The 13,517-nt window shown below is 46.8% G+C and overlaps 2 protein-coding genes across 2 annotated transcripts in view; both read left to right on the top strand.

Moving 5' to 3' along the window:
- Positions 1-13,517, top strand: part of RRBP1 (ribosome binding protein 1) — a 550,780-nt gene that overhangs the window by 399,305 nt on the left and 137,958 nt on the right. The window lies entirely within an intron of this gene.
- LOC127014078 (cystatin-F-like) lies at positions 6,433-12,786 on the top strand. The gene is given in 5 exon segments (XM_050893129.1): positions 6,433-6,508; positions 11,407-11,579; positions 11,887-11,985; positions 11,987-12,004; positions 12,484-12,786. Coding segments are annotated over 5 exon segments (444 nt in total). The 3' UTR covers positions 12,562-12,786.

Raw genomic sequence — 13,517 nt, 5'->3', positions numbered from 1 at the left:
CACATCAGTGATAGAGACTTGCTAACTACTTTTAATTGCCCACTGTGGTACCTGGTGTCTAACAGAAGGAGTTCACAAGTTCATTTGGTGGGTGTTTTCCATGGACTTCTTGCATAATAGGCCATAGTCTGTGGCAGGGACCTCCAGCACTACTGAAACACAAGCAATTAGCAACATTAAGTGTCTGCCTAAGCCTATGGCTCTGCCCAGGCACTTTTCAATGTGATAAGAAAAAGATCTATTCAACTAGGTTGGCCTCCTTCAAACAGGCCCCCAACTGGCTGGCTGAGCCAGTGCTTTTCTCAGTCACCCACCTCTCAAGCCTTAATTCATTTGCTAAGAGGTTTGCAGGGGCTTGCATAGATGTCTGACTACACTCAGCACCATGTGGGGTGGGGGGGTAACAGGGTGGAGCAAGAAGCCACTGCATGCAGACAGTCATTTGAGAAAGTAAAAAGTGCCACAGGGGCAGGAGCTAAACTGGCAGCGCTTCATCATTACTCATCTTAGGTTATGCCAAGAGGCTCTATCACAAAGTAAGATCTGCCCGGTGCCAGATGCTGTACAGAGCCGTGACAAGAGATGGCCATTAGCAAAACAAGCAAAATATAGAGTCAGTGGGGAAACTGAGGCAGGGAACATCTGCAGGGTCACCAACCTCTCCTGATCAGTAGTTGCCAGTGAAAATGTGGTCCCCAGATGGGATTGAGAACAAGGTCATTTGAAATACTTTCAGGGTAGTTTAGAAGAACAATAATTCTCCCTCCAGGCTGTGCTCCAAGAGAAGGTTCAGGGTTAAAGGGACCTTTGCTCTGGGCATCTCTATATCATGTTCATGTTAGAAACAGAGGATTTGTTCTTACTGAGGTAATCAGGCTCTAGCTGATTTTAAATTCAAGCAACAAACCTTGGAGGCTGCAGTGGGAACAGCACCAGGATCTTAGCGAAACGTGTCTCCTTTCTCATTGCAGCGGTTGTAGAGAGGAGCAGGTTTGCCCTGGAAGTGGACTACTTCCAATCTTCAGATGGAGAGGGAGGGGATGGGATGTTTGTTCATCTCAAAATTAATAGAACAGCCCCAAGGTAAAATATGGAGGGGTCTTTACATACACCCATCCCTTATAAATACCTGACAGTGCAGTCTATAGGCAATGTCTGCACACCAGCTGACAGTGCTGCTGGCAGATAGACCAAATAATGCCGCAGTCGTGCTCCCCACCCCTGCCTCAGCCCAGCCATTAATTTGGCTCTCTCTTCTCTTCTCTCTTCTCTTCTGTAGAAATGTATAGTAACCAGATTATCCTCGAGACTTCCTGCCTGCTTTCATATTTGATTGAAATTCATCAGTTATTGCTGGTAGAAAAACAGATGCAACTGCATTAGCCTTGATCCCTTTGAAAAATCACAGCTACTTCTGCAGTGGAGGCACAGGTGGGGTGTTGGTGAGCTACAGAGCACCTGGCAGAAGAGACAAGGGAGCATAAGGAGACAAATACCCCAGGCGAGGGCAACCCACCAGTGTCAAACCCCAATTTCTCTTCTACATCCCGTTGCTACCGAGTACACAGACCCATAATCCTGACTGTGGCCACCACTGCTGATTTAATCCTACGGAGGGACATGTGCTCTGAACCATTTTCCTCCTTCCCTTGTACCTCATCAAATTTGTTCAGCCACACACCTCCTCAGAAGGGTATCAGTATCCTGTGGCATGTCCAGGTGACCCTGTACTGTAAAGCTGCTACTATATGAGCTGCATGGTTTTCCACTTACAAAAGATGGGCTGGCAAGGTGTTCCTGCTGTAGGAAGGCAGAGGAGCAGCTGAGTCCTCACCTGAATTCTTTATCCTGGTCCTTCTTCCTTTTACTGTCTTTTCTCTGCACCTTGACATATTTCAGCATGAGCAAAGTGCAGGTCTCCAGTGTGGAAGAAGACATCATGCCCACCTCTTTCACCTTTAAGGCTTAAAGTCTGCTGTTGCCACTCTGCCAAAGTAACATACATTTTCCCATGTACTAGGGTGATGGTTTTGACTGGGATAGAGTTAATTTTCTTCACAGTAGCTAGTTTGGGGCTATGTTTTGGATTTGTGCTGAAAACAGTGTTGATAATACAAAGATGTTTTCATTATTGCCAGGCAGTCCTTACACAGAGTCAAGGCCTTTTCTGCTTCTCACGCCACCCCACCAGTGAGTAGCCTGGGGGCGCACAAGAAGTTGGGAGGGGACGCAGCTGGGACAGCTGACCCCAACTGACCAAAGGGATATTCCATACCGTATGACATCATGCTCAGCATATAAAGCTGGGGGAAGAAGGAGGAAGGGGGGGACATTCAGAGTGATGGCATTTGTCTTCCCAAGTAACCGTTACGTGTGATGGAGCCCTGCTTTCCTGGAGATGGCTGAACACCTGCCTGCCGATAGCAAGTGCTGAATGAATTCCTTGTTTTGCTTTGCTTGCACGTGCGGCTTTTGTTTTACCTATTGAACTGTCTTTATCTCAACCCACGAGTTTTCTCACTTTCACTCTTCCGATTCTCTCCCCCATCCCACTGGGGGGGACGGGAGTGAGCGAGCGGCTGTGTGGTGCTTAGTTGCCAGCTGGGGTTAAACCACGACAACTAGTCTACCAAAAGCTGAAATGTAGTGATTTCTGTATTCCAGCTGAGAGCCAAAAATCATCCTCTTACTCAGATCCTTCATTAAAGCAAAGCCAACTAAATTAGTTGCTGTGGGGATCAGATGGAGGCCTGGAAAATGTCAAAAAGATTAAAGGAAAAAAAACCCAACTATTGACACTGGTAAATGTGTCTTTATTAAAACTTTTGAAAGCACAATTCAAACATACTCCAGTCATCCTCCAAGTTCCTGCAAAAGTTAATGAGATTAATTTTTCTTACCGTCCCCCATTGATCTGTGAAGTGCAAAAAGGGAGTCAGAACTGAAAATGAAGTATTATGGGTGCAGGGCTAGATGCTGATTGTATTTACAGGAGTGCCATTCCAACATGACCCCTTGCAGACCCCACTGGCATTATTCCAGGAGGCCATGGTGGCAACTGTTGGATTGTGCTGTGTGGCCAAAGGTCTGCCTTGAATGACAGAAGCAAAAAGTGATGCTGAAGGAGTCCACCTCATGCACCAAATGTCATGAAAATCAAACTTCAGGTATTGTGTTTTTTGCTTCTTCAATAGAAAAGGAGGATATAATTACAGCTTTGATTTATGGATAATAAAAGTTGGGTTTGGTTTTTTTATTTTAATCAAAAAAGTCCCCACAGTTGCACAGTTTCCAAAGCCTCTAGTAACACAGCCCAACAGTGAGAGAATGAACAGACTCTGCAAATTCCCTTGCAGAAAAGAGAGCAGACTTGGTATCCCACGACTTGCAATAAACATCCCGTAGTCACACAAAAACAAACACAAGGGTTCTTCACGGATGCAAGTCTTTTAAGATGTATTTAACCCAGCTTAATGCAGAAAGACCACAAGCTTGATTTAGACTGGGTCAGGGCTAGCTATTTGCTTAAAGCAAATGCTCTGTTTACCCTGGGATAATCAGCGAGCCTTTCCTTGCCCACTTACTCTCATCCTCTCCCTGTTCAGGATTTCTGCTCACACAGGAACAGCCACACAGTGGGAAATTTAGAGTGTGGAAACTACCCCGCAGAATGCCCCGTATGCCCGGTGCTGGTGTGGAGATGGTCTACACATGCGTTCCAGGGAAAGTGGATGAAATTCCCATCAGTGACCCTGAGGGAGCTTCAATGAGAAGAGAATCTGACTCATTTTCCAGGGTTGGATGTCAGACAAGACATCACGCTGCTCCACTCCTCCTGCAGACAGATTTGGGGCACAGAGCAGTGTCCCAGGAGATGGCACCTGTTTGGAATGAGACATGGCAAAAGGACAACAGTCCCAGTTTCCAGTCACAGGTTCCTCCATGGCACAAAAATTCCCAAAGAAAAATAAGTATTTGCATATTGTGGGCTTGGAGGAGTTTGCTATTGTTTGTCAGTTGTTGGGAGGAGGGAGTTTTTTGGTGGGGTTTTTGGTGTTGTGTTGTTTGGGTTTTTTTACATAATAGTACCTAGCACTATTAATACTGCTGCTCATTAGTGAGCACTCTGTTACTTCCTAGGAGAAAAGAACTGGAAAAGCTTCCTCAACAGAATCATAAAAGGGTCATTAGAAAAAGGAAAAGTTGATTTGGAAGAGCTATAAATAAGCAATTTTATGGAAAGAAGGGGAGAGGGAAGAAGGCAGGAAAAATGTGCCCTCTGCAGACACACACTGCTTTCTTTAAGTCACTGTCTGGCTTTATAAATCCTGTTAACAGTGAAACAGTGCTCTTCAGGAAAGAGCAGGTCCTGAGCTCCCCAGGACAAAGTCTGTGGCAGCACAGATGCCACCATAGCAGGGCAGCAGAAGGCAACACAAGCCAAGTTTGCATCAGACCACGAGCGTGGGTGCCCTGACAGCCAGAGCACACTCCCCTCTACCCTGGGGCACCAACCATCAGACACCCAAGAGCTGGTCCGTCAAAGCCACAGGCAACCTCCTAGGCAAGAAGAGAGCCCAAGGCATTGCTAGTTTTGCATGAGGCTGAAACAGGGCCACTGCCCTGGGGTCTGTCCCTACTCTACTGGGGACAACTCTACTCTGCGTGAGGTTTGCACTTGCCTTTGGCTTCTGTGTAGAGGAAGGGGCTCCACACAAGAGCACCCCAATCTCCCCAGCACTCAGGTCAGAGGTAATGCAAGCAGCAGCTGCTTGGGATGCCCTGTGGGTGCCTGCACCAGGCAAGCTTGGACTCCGGCACAGTGCATTACCTTCTGGTGCCCTCTAGTGCCAACAGCTAAGTAAGGTGGCCTTGCAACTCCGGCACCCACAGCCCTCCTCCCACCCGGCTCTGTGCATGTCACCACCCTCTCTGCCTTCGTTAGTCGTCGTCCCCACTCACACCAAACCCTGTCAAAGGGCTGCTAGTGGTGTCCCAAGGCACTTGTTTTAAGCAAGGAAAGAATCTACTATCTAGAAAGATCCCCCCAAATGCCTCGCACTGGGCCCCTTTTGACTCAAATCAAAAGGCTGTGAGCTCACCAGGAAGTAAAGAGAGAAGAGATGGAGGTCCTGCAGGAAGCCTGAACCCCTTTCTGGTGCATCATGTGGCAAAGCGATAGGCTCTTGCAACACACAGGAGATGTGTGTGGTGATGAAGGTCCCAACCACCCCTTTCTTGTATGTTGGAGGACTCAACTATACGGTTACAAAGACACTCCCCCAGAGTCTCTCAGTGAGGTAGGAACTGTAGAGCACAGTTCTTGAGAAAGGGAGGGCTGAAGATACCTGATTCAGTCTCTACCTGTGCCACAGTTGAGGGACAGGCCACTGTGTGAGCTCAAAAAAAAAGGGAGGGGGAAGGAGGCAAAAAAACCCCAATATAGTCCCTCTCATTCTCTCTCAGTGTTTTCCACAGGCTTTGGAGTCTGATTCAGAAGCTCTGTGCAAGTAGGACTGATGATAAATGTGACGCACCATGCTTGCCCCATTCCTTCTTGTTTCAACAGAGGATTTACCTAATACCTTCCTACAAGGAAACACTAAGATTATTTTCCTCCAGCTTCTTATGCACCACCCACTCTGCCCTGCATTAGGACTTTCCTTCAGGCAATAAGATGCCTTTGCTCAGAAAGGAGCACAGTTCATTGCTGGGGCAAGTGAAAGGCAACCATCACCTTCCTGCTCACCTGCAACAAATGCACATACACAGACTGAGGTCCACCACTCTCAGCCCTTCAGTGAGACATCAGTTCATCTCCCAGTCTCCTGAATCTGGCAGCTGTTTATTTCAGGTGCATCACAAGGTCTAGCAACTAAGCCCTTTCTAGCAACCAAGCACCCCTAAAACTTCCTTGTCTCCCTCACCCAAACCCCACATCTCCATGTTAGGGGAAGCAAGACACTGGGCCCATCTTCTCTGTCAGGCTTCTCCCCATACAGACACCCATATACAAGTCAAGAACAACATCCCCAGGGCTCACTGCCCATGTCTTAAGGATTAAATTTCCCCATGAATCTTAAAGCACATGACTGTTACTCTCCTCACCCCCACACCACTTCCCAGTGTTACGTCACACATATCTGCCCACGCTTCTGCACAACCCCTAAGGATCACGAAGCAAAAGTCCCTGTCTGATGCAGGACTGGTGCTGCTATCGCCAAGCCAGAGCTTTGTGGCTCGGCTTTGAGGTATGCGGTCATCAGCAGGAGACAAAGTCTGCATCAGAGCTGCGATGATTCAGGGGGTTTTAGGGTGATTTTTTTTCTTTCCTCCCAGCCAATAAGAGCACTCAAAGAGGCACATCTTCCCCGGCAGGAAGCAGGGCAGTCACTCCTCTCGCTGGCGGTCTCCTCTTCTGAAGTGGTGGAGATGGCAGTGAATTTCGCCTGCAGCTTCACCGCACTTTGCTGTTTAGCACTCTGGAGCTTCACCAGGACTTCAGGTGGTAAGAATGGAAAATAATTTCTCTTTTCCATGTGCTTTAGGTGCTGGTGAGTGCTGCTTTCTAATGCACTGGCAAGTAACAGACCTTCTCCAACTGCTGCCCATGCTGGCTCAGCACTGCAGGGTTTAGACTGCAGCTGAAAATCCAACTGTTTAAAAGACTTTCTCCCCTTGTAGCAAACCATGTTATCCAGGGACACCATCTAAGGATTTTAAAGTCAACTCATGGTTTTAACTTATTTGTCAGTGTTTAAACTCTGCATGACCTTGATTATTAAATCTAAAGACTGTGGGTAACAATTTGCCTGCTAAGTACAGATGGGCACTTGAGTGCCGATTCGCTGACTTTAATGAAACATTACTCCATATCGTTTCTTTCTTTGCTGAGCAAGGAAACTCTCTTGATTGGAGCTAGCCTTAAATCTTTAGAATGGGAGCTGCAGACAGGAGTGTTTTCTCTCTGAAGGTTTTAGTTCTACTTCAGTTTTACTTTGGCTTCCATACACAGAAAGTACTAACGCACTCAGGGATGGTGTTTGGTTAGCCAGTAGCTTTTTGTTTCGGCTGCGGTTTCCTTTGGGGGTTGCAGAGGCATGCAGGAACTCCGCTGCATCTTAAACGTAAAGATAAAGCCTAGTCTTGCTCCTAGTAACGGGGAGGAGGTTTTGAAAGCACCTCATGAAAAAAAGCAACCTGTTGCAATGTGCCTGTTTGCTTCACTGCACGCTGGGAGAGAGCATCCACAAGATTGTTCTCTCATACTGCAGGAACAGGGCCCCCAAATTATTCCTCAATGAGGAAAGCACAAGAGTGAGCCTCTTAATACAACATTCAACTCATCTCTACAAGAACAGCCCTCTCCTGCTTAATAACAGGCAGTTGCCTGTTAACTCAGAGCAAGAAAAGTGTCTACCCTACTACTGTCCAACAGAAGGAGGAGGAGGGCCAAATTTTTCCCCTCTCTCTTCACATCTCCAAACCCAGAAGCAAGGCTGGGGTCTGAAATACAAATGCTCTGGCCCCAAGCATCTCCCTGTAGAGCAGTAAGAGCTGTTTTCCCAGGTCATGAAATCACATCCTCTGGACCTCTGAGTATTGTAGGTGCCTGGCCAAGTCATGCAGTGCCTCTGCTTCCACCCAGGCCTGGACAACAAGTGTTTCACCAATACTGGTATGCCTAGAGCCCTGCACTGTTATCTGACACACTGGGCCATTCTGCTTTGCTCCTGGAACAGGGCCATCACCTTACATTCAACTTTTTAAGGTAATGGCCCTCAAGAGCCAAGCTAGGGAAGAAGCTGTCAGGAAAGGTTGCAGTGAAGAAAATCAGAACTACAGGTGCCTCACACCAGATAGTTTCTGGGTTTTGGAAATACTGTGGTACAAACTATTCCAAACAGCAAAAGTGATTTCAGACCAGTGTGTGCGCCATGCAGTGACCACCTTGAACGAGAATCAAAGCACATAAAGAAAAACAAATCCTAGCCTTGAGGCATCTGGGTCACTACAGGAAAACAGGGCGATAAAGTTCTCCCACGAGGGCTCAGTAGATTTTATACTCACTTTGCTCTGGTATGAGTCATTCTCAACACCAAGTTGCAAAGGGGAAGGAGGTGAAATGCCTGGTGCCCCTTGGTGAAAGCTGGGGCAAAAATGTACTAGCCTACCACCTGCCTACAACACATGGTGTATTACCAGCCTGCTACGTGTCTACAACACGTGGTCCAGCTTGCTAGACTGTGAGCCCACCTCTCCAGATGTTGCTTTTCAGAGGCCTTGCCACGTGTCACACTGCTGGATCTACCAGGCACTGGAGTCAGGAACAAGGGCACTTTGGACTCTGACTCTTGCTTTGAGTAACACATTTCATATTTTTCTTCCCATACACACAGTGTGACTTCAGCCAGCCTCACAAACCCTGCCACCCCATGCCTAAAAAAGATGTCACCATGACTCAAGAGGTGTTGAGAGCTATTAAGCTGCAAAGGGACTTTGTGCTAAGATTGAAAAAGCCTGCAGTTATCTCCTCCTATTACAAGGGACAGTATCTGTTGTCACCCCCACCACTGCCACATCTGACTTTCCAACAGGCGTAAGAGCATAAATTCAAGCAAAGTCCTGGAGAGCAGCCGGAAGAGCTGTCCTGGTTTTGGCTGCGATAGAGTTAATTTTCTTCTTAGTAGCTGGTATAGTGCTGTGTTTTGGATTTAGTGTGAGAATACTGTTGATAACACTCTGATGTTTCAGTCGTTGCTAAGTAGCGCTTATCTTAAGTCAAGGATTTTTCAGTTTCCCATGCTCTGCCAGCAAGCAGGTGTGCAAGAAGCTGGGAGGGAGCATAGCCAGGACAGCTGACCCGAACTAGCCAAAGGGCTATTCCATACCATAGAACATTATGCCCAGTATATAAACAGGGGGGAGTTGGCCAGGAGGGGCAGATCGCTGCTCTGGCATCAGTCAGCAGGTGGTGAGCAATTGCATTGTGCATCACTTGTCTTTTCTTGGGTGTTATTTCTCTTTTTTTGTTATATTCCTCTTCATTACAATTATTATTACTATATTATTATAATTCTTAGTAGTGTATTTTATTTTACTTTAGTTATTAAACTGTTGTTATCTCAACCCACGAGTTTTACTTCTTTTTTCCTCCTCCCCACCCCACTGGGAGGAGGGAGGGGGAAGCGGCTGCGTGGTGCTTAGTTGCTGGCTGGGGTTAAACCACGACAAGAGCCCAAGCCAGTGACCTGCTCTCAGCCTGGCAGCCTGTCTCAGTTGCTAGGTGAGCTCAGGAAAAAGCTGGTTCCTATAAGCTATTGGGTTGGTATTGATGGCGCAGGATAAAGCATGGCATCCCTGAGGAGGAGGACAGCTGGCCTTATGGCAAGGCCCAAACCAAGGCCCTGCTCTGCCCCAAGCTTCCTTTCTGACTTCAGGCAGGTCCTGCATGGCCCTCTTGAATCACCTGTGGGTCCCACCACCTTAACCCCCAGGCAGAGTCCCTGTTCAGGACAAGAGGACAAACAGATGCTTTGGAAAGTCTTACCCATGAGCTGAGCACTGTATAAGATGTGCTGCCTGAGAGATACCTTCAGTCCTAGGCTGCATGGTCATGAGTCTCTGTGATTCTTGAATCCCACCCTTGCTGCAGTGGGAAAATATCATCCTATAGAGAATAGTCTCAGGACCTACAAGTGGATTCTGGGCTGTTAGGTGAAAAAACACTGCCAGGTTGCCCAGCACTGGCTGCACACCCAGTCCCAACATAGATTAGAGATGTGGGACACAAAGCTTGTCACCTCCACACCAGACACAAAGCCACTTGCAGAACATCCGCTCCTCTCAGACATATGACCTGGGTCTCTCAGCTCCCACCTGCAAGAAAACATGCGGGTCATTAAGGTATCTGGGGTATCGGCCTGGAAGAGATGCGAATTTGGACATCCTTGAGTTGAGGAGGGATGTGCAACTGAGCCTCTCCTTTGCAGGTCAACACTTTAATCCCTGAGCAGTGTACAAGGAGTGCAGCAATTACCACCTGTGGGAGAGGATGTGATAGTGTAACTAGGACATACTAAGCAACCTGAAAGCTGAATTTTTGCAGCCTCCTATGCTGATGATGGCATGCAATGCTGGTTTTTTTAAGTAGACTCTGGATCACCAGGTTGCCCCTCTCTCTTCTTCTCGAGTTTCTCAGTACAAACTGGCTTAAATACACAGTCTGTGCTCTGTGCTTCGCTGTTAGTGAGAGATCTAGCTGTGAAAAAAAGCTAGAGGTGATAAAAAGGTTGACTTTCACAGCAAATTTAGTACAAGCTCTGTGCACACATTTGTGTGCACATGCACACGCGGGCTCACTGCCTACACACACACAGCGTGAACTCCAAGGGCCACCTCCTGCACTGACAGATCTTAGCATCAGCAGCGGCTGCATGGCAGCTTGCGCAGGTTGAGGATTTTCTCCTCTTGTATTTCAGAAGAGGGAAAATGGAGGGGAAGGCAGATGTAAAAGGGGAGGAAATAATGACATCAACTGTAAGCTTTGAGCTTCTTTTAAATTATTGAAAAAACAAGCAGGGCATGGGGAAATTAGCTACACAAGAATACTGTAAGAATATACTGTAAGAATATACAGTAAAAAGGGCTGTGTGAAAAGAAGTGCTCAAACTTGAAAGCTCGTGGGTTCCCCTCCACCCCCGAATCTCTATTTTCTACACACCTTGCTCCTCCACTTCATGGCTGTGATAATAAGATGGTCCTTGGCATCTGGTTAGGGCAACAGCACTTCAGCACCCAAAGCAGCCCATTCTGCAGGACAGTGGGGAGCTAGTCCAAGTTCTGCCCAGGCCCTTCCCTACCCAGCTGGAGAACAGGGACACCCACTCCTTTGTCAGCATGTAGAAGGAGGGTATCTTCCCCTCACCTTTATCACCACCTAAATCCTCCTAAAATAAAAACCTCAAGATGCCATCAAAGGATTAAGGGGGGGGGGGGGAGGGATAGACTTATGCCTGCAAGTTAAACTTGGCATGCCAACTAAGAGCCAGTGTTTGATATGTTATCAAAATTATACTGTACTCAGAGCAACATGATCTAACTTTATAACTAGATTCAAAGTTGGGACTTCTATGAGCCGGGAGTCGTACCGACATGTTCTAAATAATATTCATGATCCCTGGCTTCTTCTAAGTTAGTTTGAGCTCTGCTACCACTTCTAGCAGCATCTTTTTATGTCACTTCATTCCACAGGATTGTTTCACCATTTCAACATATAAAGGAAAATTACTTTGTAATGGATGCAAGCAGAGTCCTTCTGAAGCACAAGTGCATTGGGACAAGTAAGAAGCTCCCACCATTTCAGGCACCTGACATGTTTTGCACTCATGTTTTGTGTTGTTTCAGCTACATATGTACCACCACCTCATTCGACCATGAAACCCGGCTTCCCTGTCCCGATGAACACAGACAACCCTGGTGTTCGCAAAGCAGCTCGCTTTGGGGTTTACAGATACAACAACAGTTCCAATGACCTCTTTCTGTTTAAGGAATCACAAATAAACAAAGCCATGGTACAGGTAAGAAGAGCCCAGACTTCTGGTGGTCCTCCAAACCACTTACCAATTGACCCTCCTACAGAGCACCCAAGACATGGGAGCCCTGATCCTTCTCAAGACTCTATGCATGCCTAAAGATAAACAGCACATGTCCCTCTACCCATTCAACCACTTCACAGGAGGGCTCTGTCCCCCGTGTCCCCCCACCAGTAATTCAACAAAACACTTCAACACACACAATTCACAGATGTAGCACTTGACTCCTAGCCAAAATTTTGGCATCCCTTTCCCCTGCTCTTACTTTAAAGGAGGAAACTACTTTCTCTAGATTGTCAGAGGGCTGAAATACATGCTCCACGTGGAAATTGGACGCACCATATGTGAGAAGAGGGAGCACTCCAGCCTGGACAACTGTAACTTCCAGAGGAAAAAAAAACCTGCAACAGGTATGTGTCCAATTCCTTTGAGGTACCCAGTAACTGCAGGTGATTCCTGGCCATCTCTAGCTGTATAGTCACCTTCAGACCAGCTCTGCCATGTCCCATAGATGTACAAGCCTCCTCTGTGCAGAGCTAGCCAGGGTGAGGCAGGATTATCAGTATAAGCAGCATAGTACCCTGATGCATCCAGGGCCAGCTCCTGTCTGCAAGGAGTTGACCAGACACAGCCATCTAGCCCATATTCCTGGGTAACTGAGTGAAATGTGCAGAAATAGAGTAGGTGCTAAATAGAGAGATTTCCTGGGCAGAGGAAATCCTTATGCGGGCTTTCCCACTAAGGTATGATTACTTAGCAAACAGTACTTTTCCTAGGATAAAGGGACAGACAAAAAGATGCTGTTCTCTCCTACCCCATCATGGCCCACAATGCTGAGACCAACCAGCAGCCACCTGAACTTCATCACCAATTCCCCTTTTATTTGCAGATGCTGAGATGCTATTTTGAGGTCTGGATAACGCCTTGGTTACATAAAGCGTATGTCCCCGTTGCTCTCTGTCACTGACTCACCCTTCCCCATCTACCACCATGAGTTTTTCCTTGCCTGGACTGTTGAGGCCAAAACTGAAGTGGGGAACGGCTGTAGAGAATCACCACAGAGCTTTTCTCTCAAAGCACATGGTTGTTTTTCTCCCTGAGAAAGATGCTCAAAAGTGACAAAGAAAAGACCTGCCTTGACTGAATTTATTGCTATCCAGTTGTGTATCTGTTTTTCCAAAACTAAACTGCAGATGAGAGCATGTTGTCATTCATTCAGTTGAGAGCCATCCACGTTCTGGCTGAATTTCCAAGCAGTGTGAACAGACCCAGGAAGCTCTGTTGGACTTGCTTTATTCTGTGATGAATCTTCAAGCAGCTATGATATAAACAAGTCTAAACCACAGCACATGTGACTACAACACTGAGGAAAGCTTTACAACAATGGGATAGTTTGCCTGGGGATAAACACACACACACACACACACACACAAAAGTCTTAAGAGTCTCCAGTCTCCAGAAGAGGTTAGACATATCTGTCAGGAATGCGTGAGGTAGAGTTGTTCTTTCTTCAAGGCAAGAGTATGGATAAGGCTGTCTTGAAACACACCCACAGCCCAGAAATAACAGTCTAACTAGTGCTTCTACTTTAATCAAAAGCTAATCTATACTATGAAAGGGCATCATTGCAAATACCAAGACAAATAAACCCAATCATATTCCCAAAGCATATTTTTGCTAAGGTTAAAACAATGTAGTTTCATTCGGGTTAATATAAGACATTCAATCTCTCAGCTGTGGCTGACCACAGCTTATATTAAAGTTTAGTAGAATGATGCTCTTTAGGTGGGCATCTACCATTCCTTCAGCATTCACTCTTCATGCATGGGCAGATTATTGCTTACACTGGACTAAGGCCCTTATTTGGAAGGATTTGGGTAACTGCTCCCTTAAACCAGCAGCAAAGTCTGGGCCCACGTTCAG

Source organism: Gymnogyps californianus, chromosome 3, assembly GCF_018139145.2.
Source record: "Gymnogyps californianus isolate 813 chromosome 3, ASM1813914v2, whole genome shotgun sequence".
NCBI classification, from domain to species: domain Eukaryota; kingdom Metazoa; phylum Chordata; class Aves; order Accipitriformes; family Cathartidae; genus Gymnogyps; species Gymnogyps californianus.
This window is presented reverse-complemented; position numbering and strand designations above follow the sequence as displayed.